The following is a 26,755-nucleotide window of genomic DNA, read 5'->3' as shown; positions in this document are numbered from 1 at the left end:
ACTGAACAACTCCTCACCTCCCCCACCCCATGTTCATGCGCACACACACAAACACGCATACACACACAACCTGACTATAGTAGCTTCTAAACAATAGAGGCAGAATGGGGGGGGGAGGGTGAAAATCACCTTTTGGAATCACTTAGTTCATTTCTTATTATCCACACAATTAGTCCTGATTTACACCAGTAGAGGTGAGTTCAGAAACAGGCATCTATCTTTCTTTTTGGGTAGATGTGATGAGGTGGACCTAGCCCTTTGTCACCCTGCAGTCCAATTACTCTCTGCATAAGAAAGGAGCGGCAAAGGTGGATCCTCCAGGTCTGCCTAAAAAGGCTGCACAGAAGCAACAAATCAGAGCCCAGCTAAGATAAAAGGAACTGTAGGGCATGCCCAAGTCAGTTCCTGGGTTGGCACATGCTTGTTAGCTCACTTGAACTTCTGTGACCAGCAACAAGAAGAGATCCAGTAGATGGGTTTTGGTGATATTTGCATTCCCTGAGAAGGAACTGGATTTTAGAACTTCCATTCCTTGGTAATGGTGAAGAGAAAGACTACATGAGCAGAGGCCCAGAGAATAGCAGCAGATAACTGAAGGAAGTAGGGTGTGGCTGCTGTGAGAAGGGTTCCTGTGTGGGGACCCAGAGTTGCTATTAGGCTCAGGTGCCCGCACTAGCTACTGGGGAAGTGGCCTAAGCCCTGAGAAGGGAACAAGTCTCCTTCAGAAGCCTGAACAAAGGGCTGGATTTAAATAGCCCAGAAATGGGGCTGAATGTCCTAATGAGAGCCCCAGCTACTTGGGAATCCCTACCCTGGATGGGATTCATCTGTTTTAGACTCTGTGGATTGGCTAGAGGGCTGAGTCATTGAAGACCTACCTAGTGAGGTCAACAACCTACAGAGATGCCTGGGGCAGGTGAGTTTGCAATATCACATTCAGCTGACAGGAGGTATTCATCACAAGTAAGTGTCCCCGTTACGGTAAGTAACAAAATTCTTAAATGCTGTAAAATGAGAGAGCTCCATTACTGGGAAGTACTGTTGAAGACCAACGTGATACTCTTTGATACTGTGGTACATAAGAATATAAATGTGAGAGAATGGTCATGGTTTGGACAACTTCATTGTTTCTTAAAAACCCATTTATCAGGAGTTTTATGTTGAAATTTTTTTAAAAAATCAAGAAAAAATGAATACAACACAGGAAAGGTAGACAGTTTGACATCCAAACTTAAGCAGAAATCTGCAAACTAGCAGCTACTAATTCCAAGAATATTTTCACTTAAGGCCTGGGGTATGATTGGTTTTCAATGTCATTCTGACTACAATTGAGAAAACAGCTAAAGCCCAGAGCAGACACAGGTACATAAAGCATTACTGGTTCTCCCATAATGGAGGTGCCAAAGAGGTCTACAGTCAGGAGAGAGAATTTAAGGCTAAGGGTATACTTATAATGAGGAAGGCTTGAAAGGCCTTTTTGCAGGTTTCTGGCTGGGTGGGTTCCGGTAGAAATGACTATCTAATGATGCTAGAATTTCATTGTATTAATGATGTATGAGGGTGCCTAGAGCCTTGGGGTAAGTGTTTTGATTCTATAGAATCTAAATATAATAAGGAGGAGGAATGTCTTCTTTTTAAAAGTATATTAAGTGTGTTATAAAACAAAAGCTCTGTCTTGGAAGTTATAATAATGCAAACTGGTTTGCACTGCAACTTGGTGAAAATAATTCTGTCCTGCACAATTATTCTCAATGAACATTAAGGTGAAATCTGTGTTGAAAGTAACTTCAATGGAGCCAAGATTTCACCATTAGAATCTAAAATATGTAAGCTTTTATATCTCCTGATATGTCTTTAAATTGGGACTTGAGGGTGGGAGGACACCATATTCAACTGTCTTTCAAAAAAAATCAACTGCTGTTAAGTCTCATCATTTAAAAATAACATGTAATATAATCCTCAAACTTTCCTAAAATATTCTCTTTAGAGCAAAGACTTCACAAGAAAAATTTGAGGCAGTAAATAGCTTGGTATTGTGTGTGGTTTTATTAATGGTGAAAATTGGGCATATAGGGAAAACTATCATATCACTATAAATAAACTAAGTTAAGAGGGAACTTAATACCAAATAACTGAAAATTTTATCAGGTGGGTAATTATTGGGCCATTTAAAAAGATATCCCATTTCTCCACATCATCAAACAAGCAAATAATTGGTACAATCCACATGTCTGCTTAGGGGACGTTGCTGACTAGCATAAAGTGCTGTAGGCCAAAATAATGGTGGCTTCTGTGTTGAGATAATTACACAGTGTTTATCTTTATTATTGATATTTGTCTTTACTTATGTGTATATGCAACATAGTCCACAAACAATATTTAAAGTAAATGCAGAATTAGTGAAAGCAAAGTGTTAATTATTTACAGTTCCAAATAATAATTATAGAGAAAAATACATGAACCGAGGGGATAGATTCTAATTTCATTTACACCAGTTCAATTCCTGAGTAAGTACATTATAATAGTGGATGCTGAGATCAGAATTTGACTTTAGATGTTTTAAGTGTTGTTAAACGTAATATCCTCTAGATGCCAGTGTCATGTCTATATTTGCCTTATATGAAACATACTGTGAGAAGAAAAGGTCAAAAGCCTGTGGTTAAAGAATGAGCAGTTACGGTATAGAAGGAATAGTCATTATTCATTTTTTTTAAATAGCGTAGACACTCATTTACGTTCATGAAAGCTGTGGTCATTTTAAAATATATATATTGTGTTATAGTAGATTGCAATGCATTTTATTTCTCTTACTAGAAGAAGATTGGCCCCAGATTATCACATGTGGGCAAAAAGCCAGCATTCTCAGGACTGATCCTGGATCTCAGAGGAAAATGTAGCAGAATTTCAGAGGTGAATGCACACATGGCTTTAAGTATACATAACCACCATTTTCAATTTTATACCAATTTTTACCAAAATATTCTCAGGTTTTACAAAAAATATTCATTATTTTCTTATTTTTTATCTTACTCTTGTATCATTTAAAATATACATTTACTTCCTTTTTATTAGGAAAATATGTTGCATGAGATATATGTATTACAATAATATATTAGTCTGTGTGTGTATGCAAAGCTCTCAATTGAAGTAAGAGCTCTCTACTGAAGTAAGGTTATATATTGGTCTAAAAGATATCTACAAGCTCCAAAGTACATGATATCTGAACATAGTGATGAATTTCATGCCTACCATGTACACCGTATACACCTTTCAACTCAAAAGTAGCAGTTTGTGTTTTGAGTTCTGTTTTAGTTCTGCAGAAAACTGCATTGATGAACATAATTCAAAGCATTAAACTACTCAATACATTTTCCCCTTTTTTTTAGTCCACAAAAATAAACCTTAATGTTTACCTAGGAGAAAAAAATTAATAGTTTCTTGCACTGAAACTATTTTTCATTTGTTTCTGTTGTAGTAATAAATACTGACAAGTTCCCAGGAAAAAATAAAATAAAACCTAGAAACTAAGAATATAGGCAGAGTGTGTTGAGGGGAATGTAGGAAAGTTTTTATATTAACCAGCTGATAGATTTATCATCCATATTTTCAGGATGACTGTTCATACAATGGTTTTATGCTAATTCAAGCATTACAAAAGCTTCAGAACAACCTTTTATGAGACAGAGTAGGACCTTTCATTATGACCAAAAGTAAGAGAAACGCAACAAGACTAAATATGGACTGCATTTGTATGATATGTGACTCTTCTGTCTGTCTCTCTTATAAAAAAGTTTTTCCTGCTGGATGACAGAATGACATCATCAGTTTCAACAGACTGTGGGGAGAGGGGGAGGAGAGTAGAGAGATTTCCCCCAGTGACACTGCAATGCTGACGGAGGAGGTGATGTGGCCCCTGGCTCAGTTTGGGATGGCCTGTTACAGTGAGTGCTGCTTGGAGTGTGCATCACCCCACTGCTGGAGAGCTGAGAGCCCTGCAACACCCCCTACCCCCACCTGCTGTACCTTGACAACCTCTCCTGGTACCTGCCCCTGCAGTGCCCTCCAAAAGCTCAATCCCCTGCCCTCCACATGGATGGGCCCTGCAGTGCCCCCCATTTACTGCACCCTGCCAGCCCCACCTATGCTGGCCTGGTCTCTGCCCTCTGCACCAAGTCAGCTTCTTGCCATGCCTGGTTCCAGCAGCATCCCATGCCCTCTGCCCCCTAACTCCTCCCCATACCTGGTCTCTGCGGTGCCCCCCACTTGTCTGTTTGGCTGGAGGGGGAGTTGGCACAGTTACTCTGCACCCAACATCCCCTCTCAGTAGCATCCCACCTGGACAGCTGCCAGCCAATGAATGTTTGTGCCCAACTCACATTGGGGGTAGGGGAAGCAAAATCCAGAGCCTCTTACCTGCTGCATAGAGGAGCAAGAGTAAGGAAGTCACCAGCAGGGAGTTCACCATGTCCCACTGCTGCGTTGTGACCGCCCACCCTTCCCCGGGCCACCCCGGTGTGGACCATGCTACCCACGGGGCTTCCTCCACTTTAGTATCACCTGCAAGGGAGGCAGGCAGTGCACAAAAAGCTGTTTGTGGTGTAGCCGCTGGTCTGCGCCCAGGGCTTTTCCATTCTGCAGGTTGTGGCCTGGCTGGGCTTTCTCTTCCTCTCTGCAGTGCTCCCCCAGCAGTGGGGCACCATGCATTCAGGTCAGTGCTCACTGTAATAGGCTGTCCTAAATTAAGCCAGGGACATGCCTCACTGCCGCCTCCTCCCCAGGCATCGCAGCATCACTGGGGGAAATCTCTCTCACCTACCCCCCCTCTCTCTGGCCACTTACCCACAGAAAATCAGGTGGGGACCACACAAGTGAGAAACCAAAAAACTCCTCCCTAAGCCCCGAACCCTCACTGAGGTGGCCTCCAACTGAGACACCTCACTTCTCTGGTGCTGCATTCAGGAGACAATGCAGTACAAGTGTATCATATACTTACTATGCTATAGTAAATGCGTGTGTAACAAGAGGCAAGAAGTTAATTGCGCATGAGGAAAAAGAGTAACAAAACTGATTAAGGTTCTGATGAAATGACAATTTTATTCTATGTACACTACTGCGATAAGAGTATTGTAACTGCTTCATTAAGTACATCAAACACTGTTATACTACACATGGAATTTGAAATTGCCTGCAGTAATTTATCAACACTGGTATTGTAATTGCATTTGTACTCCATGGTTATTGCACCTCTACCACATACCACCTCAGTGCATCTTATCTTCGGTTATTTTTTATGGCTACCTAGTGCATAGTTACTACGTTGTATAACTTACAAGCGTGCCTATCCTTGCTTCTCTAGTTTTACTTGTTTTCTTCTAATAACCATCACTTATTTTAAGATGGTTTTGTTCTTTAGAAGCTAAATTCAATGCAAAAGACATACATATAATTAAAATTTGTGGCTCACACCACTGAGTTGACAAATTAGGAACATTTATAACTGCTTAGCCTACAGACCTTTTAGCAATGTTAGTAATTTTAGTTCAGGTTATAAGGCATCCTAGCTAATCAAAATCACCCTTTTAGCTACTAGAATATTAAACTGAGTAATTATATGATCAGACTGGAATGTTTATTCTTTGCTATGCCATTCTGTTTTCACTCTGTCACCCTCACTTTCAATGGAGTAAGTCAAATTGCACCCTTGACTTCACTGTAAGCTCTTTTGAGCAAGGTCTGAATCTTTTTTATGTATTCTGTGAAATGCCTAAGAAAATTTTTGGTGCTATGAAATATCCTAGCTTTGACAAATCATACACCAAAATCAAAGACTATAATAACACAAATTGATGAAAATCCAAAAAAGATTGGCTTTTGTTGAAAGCCAAATTTTGACTTTATCAATCAAAACAAACTGGATGGAAAAGCCTGGTGCTTACTCAAATTCAGCATTGTACAAACTATTGCAAGAGTGTTTTTTCTTTGGCTCATATCTCTTTGTAGCAGCCTCTTGGATGGATTGTTAGCAGGGACTGAATCCAGAATCAAACAATCAAAATATAAGCCTATGTTGCTTGAACTAAACCTATTATCTGGAAGTAGCAGCAGCCTCAAACTTCATGTTGACACACCAGTAAAGAGTAACAAAAACTCTCTATGGCTTATGCTTCCCTATCCCTGAGAATATTTATCCCAAATGTCTCATATTCATAGCATCTGAATTCCACATATGGAGCTTATGATGGGGAGAGCATACCCCGCACTGAAACGGGTGAGCTAAGACTCTCTGGGCAGAGGAAGTCCGACCCCTTTTCCCAGACTGGGCATGCTCCAAGTGCAGGAGCAGTATAAGAGGCAGCGGAGCAGCTCAGTTGGGGGGACCACCAGAGGGGAAGGAGCTCAGGACAGAGCTCCTGAGCTGCCCCTGCAGCAGCCACCGCAGCTACAACTGCACCAGGAGCAGCCACCCTGGCAGCAGAAGCCTCAGCCACAGCTACCCCAAGAGCAGTGACCTCTATGCAACAATCGCGATGCCGCTCCCAGACCTAACAAAGAATTCTCAGCCCCATCAAGTAAAGTGGACACCGCAGTGTGTGAGGGCCTTGCAGAACCTAAAAAGGTGGTTGACCCAGAAACCTGTCCTAGTAAACCCTGATTTTGGGAAGGAGTTTATACTCAAGACAGATGCTTCTGGAGTGGGGCTCGGAGCCGTCTTATCCCAGAAGGTAGATGGGGAGGAACACCCGATCCTGTTCCTGAGTCGGAAATTGTTCCCTAGAGAGACAAAATATTCTACAATTGAAAAAGAGGCATTAGTGGTACAATGGACTATTGACACATTGAGATATTACCTGCTAGGAACGACTTTCCAGTTGGTGACAGACCATGCATCCTTGCGATGGCTCGACAACATGAAAGACACCAATTCCCAGATCATGCGTTGGTACCTCTCCCTGCAACCCTATGACTTCCACGTGTCCCATTGACCAGGTAAGACCCATGCTAACACAGATTTCTTCTCTAGGCAGGGGGAAGAAGATAGGGAGGGAAAATGCCAGCTGGGTGCCCTCTTTAGGGAGAGGGTGTGTGACAGGGAGAGCGTACCCTGCACTGAAAAGGGGAGGCTAAGACTCTGGACGGAGGAAGTCCCACCCCTTTTCCCAGACTGGGCATGCTCCAAGTGCGGGAGCAGTATAAGAAACAGCGGAGTAGCTCAGTCAGGGGGGCCGCCAGAGGGAATGGAGCTCAGGCTGGAACTCCTGAGCCACTCTTGCAGCAGCAGCAGCCCCAGGGGCAGCGACCCCAGCAGCAGCCACTTCAGCCGCAGCACCAGTGACAGCCCCGGCCAGGGAGGCCATCCACGAGGGTCGGACACACCGAGCAACGCCTGGAGAGCTGAGCAGGGATGGGGATAGGAGGAAGTGGCCCAGGATGGAGGATTGTCCTCTGGGAGCTCAGCATGCTTTGGCCAGCATCCCTGCTGAGCAGGCAGTAAAACTCTCCACTGTCACAGGGCCCTGGGCTGGGACCCGGTGGAGCAGGAGGGCCCAGGTCCCCCTACCCCCTGGTACCCTGCTCCCTAACAGCTTGGGGAGACTTACCTGTGGACTAGGCTAGAGGAACTATGAGAGAGAGGAGTGTGTTTTGGGACTAGGCTTGCAGGGCCATATTTACCCTGTTTAGAGAGAACTGTACTTTGAGACTAGGCCCAGAGGTCCGTATTTGCCCTGTGACAAAAGGGAGGTCCGGCTCCTTGACAGAGCTATATTAGACTAATAAATCACTTAAGTTGACCAACGAATAAAGAAAGGGGAGAGGCCTGGTCTAAGCTTCAAAATTAGGTCAACATAAGATGCCTTTCATTGATCTAGTGGTGCACATGTCTATACTTAATTTATTTCCCACCAGTGGAAGCACCTTGTTATGGTGGCAGAGTAACATCACCTCCCTGAGCAGCATTGATGGTCAATGTAGTGAGGTCAACACAGTATGAATGTAGATGGTGTTAACTTATGTTGACCCTAGCGGTCCTCAGGCAGTGTCCCACGATGTCTGACCCTGCTCAGGTCTCAGTTGAAAACTCTGCTGTCAACGTATCAAGTAGTCTGGAAAGTTTCATCCCTTTGTCAGTGAAGCAGACTTTGAAATACCTTTTCCTCAGTGCTGAGCTAAGTGAGCATACTTAGAAGCTCCCCTTTGTTGAAGGAAGGCTCAGCTGACCATACTGGCTATATGTTCCAGCTTGGAGTAGACAGGAGATATTGGATCCCCTGTGCTTTTGAAGAGGACAGGCTGAGCAAGCGCTGCTCTGGATTAGTCCTAGTAATATCAACTTCTGTGAGAAAGTGGATGCAGAAGAAGGGGTATGACAGAGAGCTATGGCAGTGTTGTGGGTAAGTGAAGGAAGGCCAACTGACAAGCTGGTACCAAGCTGCAGACCTGCCACTTTGCCAAGTATGATATGTATCTCTTTGTAAGGGAACTGTTACCACTACTCTGCAAACCACTGTATGTACTTCTGAGGAATCTGAGCCACATGCCCATGGCCTGAATGGTGATGAGATGGAGGAGAAAGATGGCAGACATTCAAGAAGGGGACCATCCAGCTATACCATGAGTCAGTTCTCCACTGCACTCTAGTCTATTCACGTAGCAGAGTATGGATGAACCTTATGCAAGACAAGGATCCTCTGGTAAATTAACACACGTATTTCCCATTAGTGATGGCAACAGCAACATATAAGGATGCAGCATTTGACTTTGCATTCATTTACTTATATTAGAAGAGGTAGCAGTACTACCAAGAGAGACAGCATTCTCTGAATACTTGCAGAGATAAGCATGTGGAAGGGGGTATGAAGTTCAGTTTACATATAGGCTGTGTCTAGACTGGCCAGTTTTTCCGGAAAATCATCCGCTTTTCCGGAAAAACTTGCCAGCTGTCTACACTGGCTGCTTGAATTTCTGAAAAAGCACTGACTTCCTACTGTAAGAAAACTTTTGCGCAAAAGGGCCAGTGTAGACAGCTCAGATTTGTTTTCCGCAAAAAAGCCCCAATCGCGAAAATGGCAATCGGGGCTTTTTTGCGCAAAAGCGCGTCTAGATTGGCCACGGATGCTTTTCCGCAAAAAGTGCTTTTGTGGAAAAGCGTCCGTGCCAATCTATAGAATCATAGGACTGGAAGGGACCTCGAGAGGTCATCAAGTCCAGCCCCCCACCCTCAAGGCAGGACCAAGCTCCGTCTACACCATCCCTGACAGATGTCTATCTAACCTGTTCTTAAATATCTCCAGAGAGGGAGATTCCACCACCTCCCTTGGCAATTTATTCCAATATTTGACCACCCTGACAGTTAGGAATTTTTTCCTAATGTCCAATCTAAACCTCACCTGCTGCACTTTAAGCCCATTAGTCCTGTCCTCAGAAACCAAGAGGAACAAATTTTCTCCTTCCTCCTTGTGACACCCTCTTAGATATTTGAAAACCGCTATCATGTCCCCCCTTAATCTTCTTTTTTCCAAACTAAACAAGCCCAATTCATGAAGCCTGGCTTCATAGGTCATGTTCTCTAGACCTTTAATCATTCTTGTCGCTCTTCTCTGTACCCTTTCCAATTTCTCCACATCTTTCTTGAAATGTGGCACCCAGAACTGGACACAGTACTCCAGCTGAGGCCTAACTAGTGCAGAGTAGAGCGGCAGAATGACTTCACGAGTTTTGCTTACAACACACCTGTAGATACAACCTAGAATCATATTTGCTTTTTTTGCAACAGCATCACACTGTTGACTCATATTCAACTTGTGGTCCACAATGACCCCTAGATCCCTTTCCGCTATGCTCCTTCCTAGACAGTCGCTTCCCATCTTGTATATATGGAACTGATTGTTCCTTCCTAAGTGGAGCACTTTGCATTTCTCTTTATTAAACCTCATCCTGTTTACCTCTGACCATTTCTCTAACTTGCTAAGGTCATTTTGAATTATGTCCCTATCCTCCAAAGAAGTTGCAACCCCACCCAGTTTGGTATCATCTGCAAACTTAATAAGCTTACTCTCTATCCCAATATCTAAGTCATTGATGAATGACGCTCTAGACACTCTAGATGCTCTTTTCCGAAAATGCTTTTAATGGAAAACTTTTCTGTTAAAAGCATTTCCGGAAAATCATGCCAGTGTAGACGTAGCCTATATAGTGATTTACCTTGAATCATACTAGGAGATTCTGATGAAACTTTCAAAGACGTGCTCTGCATTCCTAATGTGATGCTTTTTTGGCATGGCAGCCTTATTTTTTCCTCTGTGGCAGGACACTTTCCTATACCAGTCAGCAATAATTTTGGAAGGAGCACATAGGCTAGAGCATATGAGGCTTTGGAATGCCAGCATCAGCTGTGCTCTCTCTGTCTTCATCACCATCAGGAGTGAGATCAGCTAAAATCACTGTCACCTATGGAAAATGGTGCCTTTTCTGTACCAATGCCCTATATACATACAACTGAGCAATGCTCTCCTCATTTCCCTCACCCCTGGTGGGTGATACTCATCTTGGATGGTACTGTAACTGTCACCATACTCAAGCACTCTAAAGTAGAACCATCAATAAGCATGTCTTGCTTAAAACTTTAGGGAAACAAGGGAAGGAAGCAAGTGCAAAATTGTAAGTTTCACTTTCCAGAGTGAGTGTATTGATAATGTACCTCTGTTTTTTACCTGCAGTTGCTGCCTCGAGCAGTTCCACAGGTGTGAAGGAGAATTCCTAAGAAGACACAGGATAAGTTCAATGAGATCCTGCAAGATCGTGCTGCATCAGACTGAGAGTACAGGGTCTGGAGAATAAACTTTGCAGACTTCCTGGATATGGCTAGCAGAGATGCCCAGGAGGCCCAGCCGTAAAAAGAAAGGTGATGCCTCTAGAGATGCTTCTCTGGCAACAATGCTGCAGACTCTTGTGAAGTTACGGGGTCAGTAATCCAAGGCTTGTCTCCTTTTGCAGTCCATGAAAAACTCCAGTGCAGGACCCTCTTATATTCCCTTCAGAATTCCACATGGCATCAGGGGCTGCATACTTACCCTTACGTCTCCAATCTGAGAACAACCACAGCTTCACATATACTGACCTGAGAGAGCCTTGGTAGCTGCTTGTGTATGTATAATGGACATGAATGTTCTTTCCCCTTGATAAGTTCTCTTCTATTAAGTTTTTAGTGAATTTGCTTTTAAATGGCATGGATTTTTCTTTTCACTAATCTTATTACTGAATAAAATTCTATTTGGAACATAAATCATCTTTGTTAGTTCACAACCCATGTTGCAGAGTGCCTAACAATTCTGAAAGCACTCACTTGTTGCTCTACAATGTGACACAAGCCACAGTATCAATGACAAACATACAATGTAATAATCATAATGTACACCAAGCACTACACAAGTTCTATCAAGTCCCAAAACAGCAGAGCCGGATACAGTATAGTGCACCACTACATAATACTCTGGTTTGCTGTTAAAGTGCTCCTTCAGTGCTTCTGTAAGCTGCAAAGTTTTGTGCTGAACTCCTTTAATAGCTCTTGTGTCTTGTTGTTCAGATTCAGTAAGCAGCCACTTTTCCCCCATTGCTTCATCCATATTATGCAGGTCACAGCAGGTATCTGTAACACTGGGATATGTTTCTCACTGAGATCAGATCTCACGGGTAAACAAGTTAGCATCCTTTTAGTCTAGCAAAAGCACATTCAACTGTCATTCAGCACCTGCTGATTTTGTACCTGAATCTTTCTGCTGTACAGCATCCAACTTGACAATTTATAAGTCATGGGAGCAAGACTTAGACTGGGTCTCCCAGGATCAGTATTGATTAACATTTCATCATTTGCTAATGGTCATCTGCTAGGTGGAGGGCACAGGGTGTCCCTGCTTAAAAGCTTTCTGAAAAGTCCTGTGTACTTAAAGATACACTTTCCATGACCAGTTCACCCTGATGCTGGTGGCTTATACCTGGGGATCCACCAATGCTTTCCTAACCATAGAAAAGTTGCCCTTTCTGTTGATGTACTCTGCATGAAGGTGGTCTGGTGCCAAAATAGGGATATGCATGTTATCTGTCATTCTCTCAGTTTAGGAGCCCTATTGTTGCAAAGCCATCTGTGTCTCCTCCATGTTGCTGAAAGTCAGAGCCCTTCATTGCAGCATTGATTTAAGGCCCAGCATACTGGCATGACAAGAGCCCCAACACTGGTTTTTCCAGCTCCAAACTAATTGCTACCAGTCAGTGGGTAATCATGCATTACAAGTGTCCACAGTGCAATCATCATCACTACTCCACTCTGTGTTGTTTTCATTTTAGTGTCCCTGCACTGCAGGTCTGGGTGAGTTCAGCCCACAGATCCAGGAATGTGGCATTTCACATTTGGAAGTTCTGCCGCTGCTGCTAGTCACCCCAAGCCTGCATTACAGTGCAATCATCCCATTTCTTGGGACCGCAAGTGGCATGCCACCATCTGCAGCTGATCTGCATGGGCCATCACCAATCTTGAATAGGTTCTCCTGAACTCCTGCAAGAGTCTGTCCTCTAAGAAGTCATCATATGTCCTGCTGATTCAGGTGTTCCTGTAGCTCTGCAAATAGTGGAGGATCTTGGGTTCTGTGCTTCCAATGCTTATGTACTGGACTGTGGCAAGTTGCTCGCTGGGGTACCTATCTATGGTATGCTATACTGTGCATCAATACAAACACTCAGGGTGTGCACGTACAGTGCTGACACACACAAGGAGAGGAGTATGCCTGCACACCTGCAATATACTCATTGTGGTGGCTTAATGACAATATGAATTGCATTGACTCCAGTCTATAGAGTAGACATAGCCAAAGTCTAACACTGTGCTCTTCAGGGTATTATTACCACTAAAATGCACATAAAATTCCCTTTGCTATTTTGCATATCTATCAGTGTCTTTAAAGCGACAGAAGCTGAATTAAAGTACTATTGCTATTTGGCTTATTTTTTCTTGCTAAGGTTAAACACTAATTCAAAATAGCAATTCTTAGAAACTGTTTCCAAACAGATGCTAGTTCTGTACACAAAGAATATTTACAACATAGAGAAATTTGCTTATGAGTAGAAAAAATAGCATCATGGTCTTTCTTTTTCAGAGAAGTATTTGGGGGGTGGGGAGGCAAGTCTTGCCATATATAAGCAAACTATCCACAAATCTGTGAGAATTTCCAAAAACTCACTTTTTTTGTATTAATATTTTAATTCAGTGCATAATCTGACCTCTTTTGGTCACTCCCATGTAAACTCATCACCAACTTAGAAGGTGTTTTGAATCATAGACTCATAGGCTGGAAGAGACCTCAGGAAGTCATCAAGTCCAACCCAAAGCAGTACCAATGCTAACTAAATCATCCCTGCCAGGGCTTAAATACTTCTAGAGATGGAGATTCTACCACCTCCCAAAGTAACCCATTCCAATGCTTTACCACCCTCCTAGTAAAATAATTTTTCCTAATATCCAACCTAGACCTCTCTTCTCCCCCCCTCACCCCCCATGAAACTTGAGACCATTGCTCCTCATTCTGCCATCTGTCACTACTGAGAACAGCTTCTCTCCATCCTCTCTGGTAGTTAAAGGCTGCTATCAAATCCGCCTTCACTCTTCTTTTCTGTAGACTAAACAAGCCCAAATCCCTCAGCCTCTCAAGGCTGCACTGATCCCCTGAAGTGATGTATTACATATGTCTGTTATATATTTCCTATCAAGAAACACATTTTGAGAATAATAAGGCCTATCTTGCTGAAGGGAATTTTGAAAATTGCTATATTCAATATAGCAACTGTATAGTAGAAAAAAGGTTAATTTATTCTATATCCACAGAAGAACTACAACTCTGACATTTCATCAATGCTTATAAATAGGCTTGTTTCTAATCTATACCATTCTAATCTGTGGAATAAATGCACCTTCTGCAATTTCAGGGTTATTTAAAGTGGCCTGATTTACACAATTTGAATTGTCAGGAGGCAGGGTCTGATAGTAGGACACTTTGGACAGAGACTTTGCCTATTATTTGTGTCCATTTGCAAAAGGCAAGACACAGTGAGGCTGGTAAATACAGTACCTGTTAAATTACTTGTGCTGCTACCACTCTAATAGGGGCATGGCTCTGCTCTCCAAACAAGACAGCTCTGTGGACCACTGGGAAAAGCTTATGCCACCTTTTCTGAAGATGGCAGACATTCAGTTAGTTCATATGTTTATATGGGAACTCCAGGAGAAATTGTTTCAGCCAAAATTCCTCATGATGGCTTCTACTGTGTGGAAGCCACTATAAGCAAACTGTTTTTCTATGCCTTAATTTAGGCCTCTCTATTGAAATTATTCAGGTTGTGGGCTCATTTTTAAACATGGGGATATAGATTTAGAGCCTACCCCCAAAAAATTATTTCCATGGCTTGGCTTGGGGGTCTTTCTAATAATAATGAATAGTTTTCCAGTTCATTACAGAGCAAATACCAAATTACCATTGTTCCTCTGCTTGTTTCTTTCATAACCATCAGTATTAGTTCAGCCTTGACTTCCTCACCACTGGGAATTGAAGGTTTTATTGATAGCAAAGATGACCATAATTTTTATGGGAGGGACTCACCTGTAATTACTGCAAATTGATAGAAAGTCCCAGTAGAACATTTAAAGGCTAATATCCTTTGCAATAGAAAACAAAAAGCAATAAAAGGCCTTGGCAGATGATTAAGTGCCAAAGCAAACCTAAGGCACTTGATAACTGCAAATGCTATCCAATACCATACATAATATGATTCTTATTACACAATAAAATGAAGGAAGATAGAACAAACCACAAAATTACAGTGAAGGGAAGGAAAGAAAACAAAGTGAAGCCTATGTCCAAACAAATAGATTTTCTGTAAGCTTCCCCATTTGACTGTCCAGGAGAGTGGCACATATAACTGTTGTAGATAGCCCTGAAGGAAGGCTAACTTTCTGCTGAAAAGTCAATAAACAAAACCAAACCAGAATAGTGAAGGAGTATAGTGGCTTGAAACAGAATTTTGCATTATATTTCACTAAAATAAAATATATCCTGGTGAAAAATGTACACAACTTAATAATTCAACCTTTAGTTAGCAAAAAATAGCAGAGGAAGAGAGAAATAAAGAGTATGATAATGGAGAAACAAGATCAAGGAAAGCTATTTCAGATCTGCAGAAAAAGGACTCATAACAAGAGAGCAAAACTATATAAAGGCCAATGGCTGGAGACTACTGTTATAAAAGTGGGAGGCATACAATGGGAAATGGACACATTAACCATTGATATAAATTGGCCTTGACTTTGATGGAGCTATAGCAGTTTACAACATGGTTCTTGGGGTCTTGCACAGGGGCAGATGACCATTTTGCGGGGCCCTGGGCAGCATAATTCCTCAGGGCCCTCCCCTTTGCCACGGCACATGCGCAGTGACGCCATGCGCATGTGCAGCGGCACCAGGGCGCATGCGTGGGGCTTTCTGAAGCGCAGGGCCCGGGGCAGCTGCCCCGTTCGCCCTGCCCTATATCCGCCCCTGGTCTTGCAGCAAATAGGGGGAGGATTTTAAAAACAAGCAGAAGAGCTCTGTAATAAAATGGGAGATGGAGTAGAGATGTTTGAGGAAGAAGATGATACAATCTTGTTAGCAGAGGTTAACTGGCAGTACTTTGTATCTTTAGAATCTGGAGATTTGGGTCCTAAGGAGGCCTCAAAGTGAGAGTTCAACAGTCAAAGTAAGAGAAGATGAAAATCTTATTCATGTCTTAGAGATGGAAACAAGGCAATAACACACATGGCAAAGTTACAGAGACTTACTAGGCATGCAAGGGGATGGAATGTTCCTATCCAAAAAATGATGGTATAATCTATGGATAGTTAAGTAAAATGAATTATCTAATTCTTCTCTGGGCTCCCCCGGAAACTGTGGTTTTGCCCCCTTCCCAACGCTGGTCTCTGCTTTAAAGGCACGATCCTATATATTTAATAGAAACATTCAATGCTGACCACTTGTATCTTTCCCATAATGTGTTTTAGAGAGCAGAGGGATGAATTGCAGAGGATAAACTTCAGCTGGGGACTTACGTTCTCCCCACAATTAGATGCTTTATTTCCAGTCCCAAGTTAACATGTGGTACTGTGCAAGGTAAAATATTATGTTCCACCTCATTGGTAGTGACACTTTGTAGATGGGTCATTTATGTGTTTGACTGTAGTTTTATAAAGCAAGTTAGGATCCTACAGACAAAAGGTCTATCAATCTCATAAAAATGTCTGAAAGAGAGACACTTCAAATAGTAAGCAGTTGTGGAACTTACTTTTGGTAAGGTTAGAGCTAACTTGCATAAAGGTGACATGTGCTGATAGTCATCAGGCTGAAGGGGTTGATTCCAGTTCTTGGCTATTGTTTCTTTGGTCATTTTGTAAAAGACTGCAGTTCCCTTGTAATGAGGTGAGCTGTAGTTACCAAATTCATCCACTTCTTTGAGTTGGAGCTCCAGTCTGGGCTTTCTTTGTGAATGAAAAATAAGCCTGTAGGCTTTTCCAAAATTCTTCCCATCATCTGTATGCAATATAAAAAGATGTATTTCTTATACTGAGTTTTAATGTGGGGTTCTACAGTATATGAACATAATCTTTTGGGGAGCATGATAAGTCAATAGGACTTATACAAATAAAACAATATAATTGTTTTTAGGACTGGGACCTAGGTATGAAACACAGAACAACAATTACATTTTCCTGGCCATTTAAGTTAACATTTACATTATATTTGCAGTTAGCTGCCTCAAAGTTCCTCTGAAAAGAGTTGTACTGCTGGTTGAAAAGAAATGAACATGGAGATGACAAAATGAGTGAATTACAAACCACGGAGAGAAAGAATGAAAGTCCATGTTGACAATGAAATTAGTACGACAAAAGGAAAATATCATATATGAGGCTCTAGGAAATAATCTGTGCTATTGTGTCAAATATTATATTTTTTACCAGATTAGCTGGTCAAAGTTCAACACCCTTCAGGCTGTTCCAGTTGGGAGAGAGATTGATGATGGAATTGGGTGCCTTTGACACTACAGGCAGTCCCCCGGTTACGTACAAGATAGGGACTGTAGGTTTGTTCTTAAGTTGAATCTGTATGTAAGTCGGAACTGGCATCCAGATTCAGCCGTTGCTGAAACTGACCAGCGGCTGACTACAGGAAGCCCGAGGCAGAGTTGCTCTGCCCTGGGCTTCCTGGAATCAGCCGCTGATCAGTTTCAACAGGCTGAATCTGGACACCAGTTCTTACATACAGATTCAACTTAAGAACCCCAGGCGTCCCCAAATCAGCTGCTGCTGAAACTGATCAGCGGCTGATTCCAGGAAGCCCGGGGCAGAGCAACTCTGCCTCGGGCTTCCTGTAGTCAGCGCTGGTCAGTTTCAGCAGCGGCTGACTTGGGGACACCTGGGGCAGAGCAGCTTGGGTGCTGCTGGGTTGCTCCAGTAGCGCCGCTCCTCGGCGCTACTGGAGCAACCCAGCAGCACCCAAGCTGCTCTGCCCCAGGCGTCCTGATTCAGCTGCTGCTGAAACTGACCAGCAGTGGCTGAATCAGGACGCCTGGGGCAGAGCAGATGGGGTGCTGCCAGGTTGGTTCAGTAGCGCCCAGAGCGGCGCTACGAGACCAACTGGCAGCGCCCCAGCTGCTGTACCACAGGCGTCCGGAGCAAAGCCGCGGAGCACGGGGGCAGCGGGACAGCCCAGACACGCCGCGGCTGTCCTGCTGCCGGCGTGCTCCGTGGCTTTGCTGCCCGTCTCCCTGGTCTGCTGGAAACCAGCAGACCAGGGAGACGGGCAGCAAACCCCGTTCGTAACTGCGGATCCGACATAAGTCGGATCCGCGTAACTCGGGGACTGCCTGTATATTGCTTATTTACAAAGGATAAATGTTGTCCTTTTTTGTCTTGAACACAAGAGGAATACAAAAAAAAACCCCAAACCCAGGCAACTATATCTTTGCACACTGGTGCAAACTCTTTCACCTTTCCCCACAGATGCTTTCTTGGTATACTTTTTTTCCCAAGGTTGTCTTAGAAATTGTTGCTCAATCTCCTTCCAGGTCGCCCTCCTGCTTCCTGCTCTGTCACACATACTCTTTCCCAAACAATAGACAGAAGAGTTCTCTACCTACATAGCCCAAATTTCTGTGTAGACTTAGATGCTTCTCTTTGAGATTGCTATTGTTTCTTACGTTTATTTTAACTGAATGAAGAGAGACCTTTAGATTCATCAGTTTAATGAACTTTTAACCCAGCTGCTTGAGATGTATATTATCATGTTAGGCTTTGTCTGAACAAGCTTTTAGGGACAACAACGTCTTGAAAGGCCGTGTCACTAAAAGCTGGGCAGTGTAAACACTGTTGAAGCTTAAGCCAACAAAATATTTCTATGCTCCTCCCCATCCCAGCTGCATTTGCTTTGTCAGAAAAAGAGCACTCCTGCTAACCAAAACTGTTTACACTAGCACTTGCCTCTGCTGAGTTTTTGTCCCTCAGGTTTTTTTTAAAGCATCTGTGAATGACAAAAGCTTTGTTGCTCAATTGCTAATGTAGACAAAGCCTAAGTAAACCTTGTATTATTATGACTGTAGGAAGGGGGAGGAGTTGCATAAATTTCACATTTCCTGTTTTTTTGAGTACAGTACTTAACTCTGCATCTTTAACATTTCATTCACATTTTTTATAACTATGCAATATATTTGAGAACCTGCAGACTACTATTTTTTTCATACTGGTTTTTATGGTATGGTTCCCCTTTGGAAGAATTTATGTAATGTGTACAATGTCACATCTCAAGGTGATAAATTGCATACTCATGATTAATTGCAAAACCTGGCAAAGAAGAGCACAAATATTTGCATAGGATTTTCTAGATGGCCTCTTGCTACCTCTGCTCCCACTGCAGTGAATGGATTTTTACACTGTAATAGTTAATGACAGTAGTTAGATCAACTGTAAGCACTCGTGAAATTTCTAAACAGCATGTCATCATCACATTAATAAATTCAGAGGACCACCTGTAAAATCATCCACTACATTCAATTAAGTTTTTCCAGATTTACTTTGATGTAAATAAGCAGAATCTGTCCTTTTAAAATTTTAAGTCACTTTGACCACAATGAGATGTACTTAAAACAGCCATAAAAAGAGATTAGTAGAAAAGAGAGCGGTGTGGGTAAAATATTGGCCTTATTGAAGTAACTGAAAAAATACCAATTAACTTCCAGTGGGCTAGGATTTCACCCTATGTATGTCTTTTCATGTAATCAGAGTGGAGAGGTTGCCTATCCAATTATAATTTTACAAAATATAACAGTTGAATAAGAACTCTGAAGCATGACATTCCATATAATTACTTAAATGCAAGCTCACTATTTTCAGCAGCTGGAAGGAATACCAAGTTCTACATCATATCATAGTAATTCACTTGATCGGTTGCACTTATATTCAAGAAAGGGCCAGTTTACCTGAAGCAAATATGTTGCCACTAAATCTAAAATGAATCTGCTCTCCTTCTCTTAGTTGAAACTGTTGAGTTGGTTCTGGAGGACCAAAGTACCCCTCCTCATGCAGGCTTTGCAACTCCCGGTTCAGTTCTTTGGATGGAACTAGTAAAACAACTATTTTATGAGGGTTTTCTTTTTTCCGATATAGCACAACATTAGCCAGTGTGCTGCGAATGGCTTCCTCCAGAGCCTGAATAAATAGAACTAAATGTGTATCGTCCATGGCAAACGAAAGGCGAATGACAATAAAGCTGTGTTAAGAAGAAACGAGAGAAGAAAATATGTAGTCCCTCAGGTGACACTTAATTCTTTATTGAATGATAAATCATTGTATTTACCCTCTGCAACTTCTCAAGCAAGATAATACAATGGTTCAGATAATTGATGACCGTTCTATCATGCTTTCTTCCTCATGGTGGGAAACAAATGCTCAGATTAGTTTCCTGGATATCAGACCAAAAGTCAAGCTGTTTGGGATTGAAAACTTCATTGAAAAGAGTCCCATGTTGTACATAATTTTTCTCAAAGTAAGGCCATACATAATATTTTCAATTGTGAGTTTGGCACTTATCCTAAGTCTCCCTGACTTTCAACAAAAATTCCATTGATTCTAATGAGAGAAGAACTGGGGCTATTAGTAATATATTTAAAGGGAAAATGAAATGTCTTTTGTGCTGTGTACCTTTTACATTTCATTGCCAGAAAATATTATTGAGTTAAAACAAAATAAGAATGGCTAGATATGTATATGAATTACTCATGCTTCTTGGCATACAATACAGTGTTGAATAGCTAAATGGTCTTGGTTGTAATAGTAAGATTATACCTCCATCTGAAATACCAACTAATGATGCTGACCAATGTTACACAGACTATTAGAATAAACCCTCAGTGGTCAGATCAAGTATGTTAATCCCTATTTTTTTTTAGTTCTCACGGAGACTTAAAAACCAGCTGATTAATAAAAATATTGTAATTGGAATAAGAGGGTAACTGATTTTGAGGGAAGTGGAATTAATGTTCATTAAAATTTTTATAGATGTGATGACTAATAGTATATAGGACCTTCAGTTAAAATAGATATACTCATATTTGATCAAATATATTGTAATTACAAAAATGTAGTACATACATTAGAAGATAAAGATTTTAAATAGGTATATTTTAAGATTTTGTTACATATTTTAATTGCAATATATTTATGAGTCAATCTATAGGGGACTGATGTTTTTCCCCATTTTTCTTCTTGACATATTTACAAAGCTTTTCGCTTCTAGAATCATCATATATATAGTAGCCCAGTGTCTGTGACTCTGTAACGCTAAAATGCTGGCTGTTCCTTCTGGGCAGCGCTGTTGCCTGAGTCATGTCCTTCGCCTCACACCGTGGCTCTTAGCTGACTTCTGCGCTGCTCAGCCGGGCTGCCGCAGGGGAGCAAGTGGCGCAAGTGGCCGTTTGGGCACTGCAGTCCCCATTCAGCACTCTCAGCCGAGCACCATGGCGGGAGGCGAAGGGGGGGCGGGACGGTGATGTGCACGGCCAGGGGGCAGGGCCTGGATGAGTATGCATCCCCAACGGAGACAGAGGAGAGTGGAGAGAGAGTGAGAGGCAGGAGGGGGAAAAGAGAAAGAGAGAGATGGAGAGAGGCAGAAGGAGGAGGAGAGCTGAGAGAGAGAAACAGTAGGAGGGGGAGGGAGAGAGAAAGAGACACAGAGTGAGAGACCAGAGGCTCAGGAGAGAAGACTGACGTGGAGGAGAGACCTGAATATCCCATCTTACGATGGGCTAATTGGCTAGTTTAGAATATTAGCTTAATGGAACAAAACTCCGGAAAGCTTTTGACGAGGTCCCTCACCAAAGGCCCTTAAGTAAAGTAAGTTGGCATGGGACAAGAGGGAAGGTCCTTTAATGGATTGATAACTGGTTAAAAGTCAGGAAACAAAAGGTAGGAATAAATGGCAAATTTTCCAAGTGGGGTTCCCCAGGGGATCTGTCCTGGGACCCATCCTATTTAACCTATTTATAAATGATATAGAGAAAGGGGTAAACAGTGAGGTGGCAAAATTTACAGATCATACCAAAGTGCTCAAGATAGTTCAGACCAAAGCAGAATGTGAAGAGCTTCAAAAAGATCTCACCAAACTAAGTGATTGGTCAACAAAATGGCAAATGAAATTTAATATTGAGAAATCTAAAGTAATTCACATTGGAAAAAATAATCCTAACTATAAATACAATATGATGTAGACTAATTTGGTTACAACTGCTCAAGAGAGAGATCTTGGAGTTATTGTGGATAGTTCTCTGAAACATCCACTCAGTGTGCAGCAGCAGTCAAAAAAGCAAATAGAATGTTAGGAGCAATTTAAAAAGTGATAGAGAATAAACCAGAAAATATCTTATTGCCTCTACATAAAACCATGGTACGCCCACATCTTGAATACTGAGTACAGATGTGGTCGCCTCATCTCAAAAAAGATATATTGGCCTTGGAAAAGGTTCAGAAAAGGGCAACAAAAATTAGAGGTTCAGACGGGTTCCATATGAAGAGAGATTGAAAAGACTTGGACTTTTCATCTTAGAAAAGAGCAGACTAAGGGGGGATATGATAGAGGTCTATAAAATCATGACTGGTATGGAAAAAGTGAATAAGGAAAAGTTATTTACTTATTCCCACAATATAAGAACTAGGGGTCACCAAATGAAATTAATAGGTAGCAGGTTTAAAACAAACAAAAGGAAGTTTTTCTTCACTCAGCACACAGTCTGAAATAAAGGAAATGCAGTGGATCTAATCTACCTTGACTTTAGTAAGGCATTTGATACAGTACCACATGGGGAATTATTGGTTAAATTGGAAAAGATAGGGATTAATATGAAAGTTGAGAGGTGGATAAGCAACTGCTTAAAGGGGAGACTACAGCGGGTCATCCTAGGAGGGGGTGGGTGAGATTCTGTGGCCTGCATTGTGCAGGGGGTCAGACTAGATGATCATAATGGTCTCTTCTGACCTTAAAGTCTATGAGTCTATGAGACAGTCAGCCTGTGGAACTCCTTGCCAGAGGATGCTGTGAAGGCTAGAATTTTAACAGGGTTCAAAAAAGAGCTAGATAGATTCATGGAGTTTAGGTCCATCAATGGCTATTAGCCAGGATGGATAAGGAATGGTGTCCCTAGCCTCTGTTTCTCTGGAGGTGGGTGACAGGGGAGGGATCATATGAGGATTACCTGTTGTGATCCCTCCCTCTGGGGCATCTGGTATTGGCCACTGTTGGCAGAAGGATACTGGGCTAGATGGACCTTTGGTCTGACTCAGCATAGCTATTCTTATGTTCTAATAATGCAAGATAAGATAAGCCCCTCTAACAGACCCAGATGTAAATCTGGATATTTGACATGTGTAATAAACACAATTTACTGCCACTTTTATGAAACTTAAATGTTAGGTGTTCAGTGTTAGGGCATATTATAAAACCATATATTTTTCTTTCAGATTATACAGTAATAAATTATAGTGAAAATCAGAGGTAATTGCTGAATTTGTGCATAGTAATCTGCACTTTCAGCATGCTCCCAAATACTTCCCAGTTCCACACAATATTCTAATGTTCAAGGTTTTGAGATCACAATCCTTATTTGTGCTGAACTCCCTTATTTGTGCTGAACTCTTAGACATGAGTAGGGGTCTATCAAGCATGAAGACTGCAGAACTCAATATGTATGAAGTCATGTGGGAAAAACAAATCACAAATTGATTTTCAAATGTTTAAATGTATTTTCATCAACTGTGGTTAGACTCATGTTGTTTTGGTTCTCAGGCATGATCTATCAAACAAAGTTTGTTGACAGGAATCTTTACATAAACAGAATTTTCAGTGAATACTGGAGACTATATGTCAATATTCAAATCTTAAAACTCAGAGTTACGCTCTTCCAATCAAGGAGCAGAAACACAATATCCACTCAGAATTAATTACTATAACTGAAATTTCAAATGTCAAATATACAATATGCAGATGAAAAATGATTTACCAAAATTTACATTTTGGCATAATTATTCATAACAAATCTAAGAAAGTCATCAGCATCTCATGAAACATTAACAGACTAGTAGAGCCTAACTTTGGCAAATAAAATAATTTGTAGTGAATGATTTCTCAACTGTAGTAAGATCCCATTCATCAATTTGTTTGGATACGAATCTTTTACCCAAATAATTTAATTCAGTTATTTATGTTACCTTTCTAAACACTCATCTACTTCAAATGATACAAGTCCATTCCGTACATTCCGCACAATAACCTCATTATGCACAATCCATTCCTCTTCTTTGTTTCTGTAACCCAATAATTTCAAGGATTCACTGAGATTCTCTCCATGTTTTCTCATCGACACACTCATTGATCTGGGACATGAGAAATCATTACAAAGGTTAAAATAAAGCTCTATGGCTATTAATTACTTGTGTTGTAACAGTGTCTTTTCCTTTCTCTTTTACCTGCCTAACTGCAGACCATTTGGGATGGTTTGGCTTTTACTGAAAACCTGCATCTAGAAAATGGTATGTATGAACAGGATACTAAGGCTCTGTAATTTGGAAAGGTTCATATTCATATGAATGTAGTTAACCTATATATTTGTGAGAGTTTGTCTTCCTGGGTGTCTGTCTGTCCATATATTCAGCTGTCTGTCTGTTCAAGAATGCCTCCTAAATGGTAAAAGTTAGGACTACCAAATTCAGAATACTGCTTCCTGTTATCATAACTTAAAGCAAGGTAAAGATTGGTTGTGCCAGGAAAATGGGATGTACCTGGAATGGAATTACTTCTCATAAAATCAAACAGAAAAGAGACAGAATCACCAGGCAGGTAAAAGGGACTGGCTGGGGGCATCTCCCCCACCCAGTACTGGCCAAGTCCTCAGCCTCCCCCCTCCCAGGTATCTTTAAAGAGGTTGGGGGGAGGGGCTGAAGCCCCCTTCCCTGATTTGTATGGGAAACTTCCCCTATTTGGCATAGGTGGCAAGTTATATGGGCTCATGGTGCCCATGCTCCAGGAATATTCAGAGCCGGGGGCCCTGCTCCACCAATATTTGGAGCTGGGTCTCTCTCCCGGCCCTGCCTGGAGCATATCTCATCTTCTGAAGGACTGAAGGGCCAGCTGGCGGCTTCTAGAGAAGAAGGGAGATTATGATGGGGCGCCGCAGCCCTGCTATTTAAATTTCCCGACGGGGGGCACTGTGGGGTGGAGGGAATGCACGCGTGGCATGCTGGAATGCCACGCAACAGCTGAGAGGGGAGATGCCCGGGTGTGGTGTGACGTCATGGCCCAGGACTTTAAAACCGTGCGGCCCAGAGTTGCACCATGTGACCCAGCTCCAGGCCCAGCAAGTGTTCTGGAGCTCCGGAAGCAGCTGGGGCCCGATCACAGACTCCAGCGCTGCAAACCAGAAGGAAGAAATTTGGGTGGGGAGGAGAGGGGGAGATGGGGAGGGGGAAAAATAGGGGTAAAGGGTGGGAGAGGAAGGGGCTTGTGCTGAGGGGAGTGGGGCAGGTCAGGAGAAGAAAGGGAAAGGTACCAAGGGACAGGGTAGAGGAGAGACAAATGCCAGGTGGCCAAATGGAGACTTGAGGAAAAGAGCAGGAGGGGAGGTGTCAGTGGGAGGGGGGACAGGGTGATGTTGGGAGAGGAGAGGGTAAGGGCATTGGGAGCTAGAGGGGGAAGGAGGAGGTGCTGGGAGAAGGCTTAAAAGAAGGGGTGGCATGAGGAAGGCAGGGATGGAGTAAGTCATGTGTGAGGGCACAGGAGCATGAGGGGAATGGGGGTAGAGGGTGGTGAGGGGTGGGTATCAGGGAAAAAGAGGGCAAAAGAGGCAGGGGTAGTGAGGGAAGGGGGGGCACCAGGAGGGTGCAGGGGTAAGGGAAGGTGCAGGAGCCAGGGGATTCTGGGGGTGAAGCAGAAGGGCAGACACCTGCAGGGGAGGGACCAGCAGCAGAGGAGAGAGGCAGGGCAGGTGTGTAGAGGGAGGTTTTAAGAGAGGGGATGAGGAGGGGTAGCTCACATGATCAGAGTGGGGCTACTGGAGGAGAAGGGCTAGTGGAGGGGGGCAAGTCTCAGGAGGGCTGAGGGCAATGTCCGAGTCAGGACAGCAGAGACTCCCGAGAAAATGCAAGCCACCAAGGATTATTGATCAAAGAGTGATTGGTTGTTTCCATATTCAAAAGAGTATTAATAACGTTGATATTCTTAGTTAAATAATTTTTCTTATGAAAATGATATTGTGCAATAAAGGGAAACTGTTAAACGCTTACAGTTTCCAGTTCATTTTTAAATTATTTAATATATTGGCTTACAGGACGGGTGGGCAGCCGGGGGGGGGGGGGCGGGCGGGGAGGGGGACTAGGCCCATTCTGGGCACCACCAATAATTATACAAGCCTGCCGCCCCTGCCATCTGGTACTACCCTATCTCTGAGCCTCCCCCTCCCAGGTGTCTTTAGAGAGGGCAGGAAGGCTGAAGCCCCTCCCCTGATTTTGTATGCTGCTTGTTCTTCTTTGTCATGGAATGAGTGAAAAGTACACAGTTTGCTGCATTCCTCGCTCTAGCTGGGAAGCTCAGGGGCCAGCTGAACCTGGACTTGTGCCAGCCAAGGGACATGCTGCAGCAGCCACAGAGCAATGTTTCTCCCATGACCCCAAGCTGGTGTAGTGAGAGAGGGCAGCTTGCATACTGAACCCCCCATCCTCAGCCCCATCTCAGAGCAATAATGTAAATGAAGAAAAACAAAAATTGAGTTAATGACCTGAGCAATGCCAAGTAAGTCTTGTTGTCTAATATATAGCAAAACTTATATCAAGATTTGCTTTTGACCGGGTCACTTGATTTGTACTGATTCACAAGAAGTGGAAGTGTGCCTTAGCCCAGTGGAAAACCAAAAGTCTGATCTTGAGAGAAATAATATAAACCTTCCAAAACTAGCTATTATGCTTATGTGACTCAAAATATAAACTAATAGTAAGACAGTTAACAACTTGCAGACAATAACACTAAAATGCTGTTTATCAGAGCCAGAGAAACACAGCTACTCAGGTATGTGGTTTATTTTTGACTTCGTGTAGATCAGTGGCTGTCTTTTGGGGGGCGGGGTGACCGCCATTTTTTTTACCAGCTTGATG

At 42.5% G+C, this 26,755-nt stretch overlaps 1 protein-coding gene across 1 annotated transcript in view; it reads right to left on the bottom strand.

Annotated features, from left to right (window-relative positions):
* The window catches only part of DTHD1 (death domain containing 1), a 57,750-nt gene that overhangs the window by 11,766 nt on the left and 19,229 nt on the right, over positions 1-26,755 (bottom strand). Inside the window, exons 6-8 of the mRNA XM_025187575.3 lie at positions 23,822-23,986; positions 19,543-19,832; positions 16,357-16,601 (exon numbers count right to left, since the gene is read on the bottom strand). Of these exons, the coding sequence (XP_025043360.3) occupies positions 16,357-16,601; positions 19,543-19,832; positions 23,822-23,986 (700 nt within the window). The remainder of the gene's footprint in view (positions 1-16,356; positions 16,602-19,542; positions 19,833-23,821; positions 23,987-26,755) is intronic.

Source organism: Pelodiscus sinensis, chromosome 4, assembly GCF_052426305.1.
Source record: "Pelodiscus sinensis isolate ZL-2025 chromosome 4, ASM5242630v1, whole genome shotgun sequence".
NCBI lineage: Eukaryota > Metazoa > Chordata > Testudines > Trionychidae > Pelodiscus > Pelodiscus sinensis.
The sequence above is the reverse complement of the archived record's forward strand: the minus strand, read 5'-3'. Positions and strand labels throughout refer to the sequence as shown.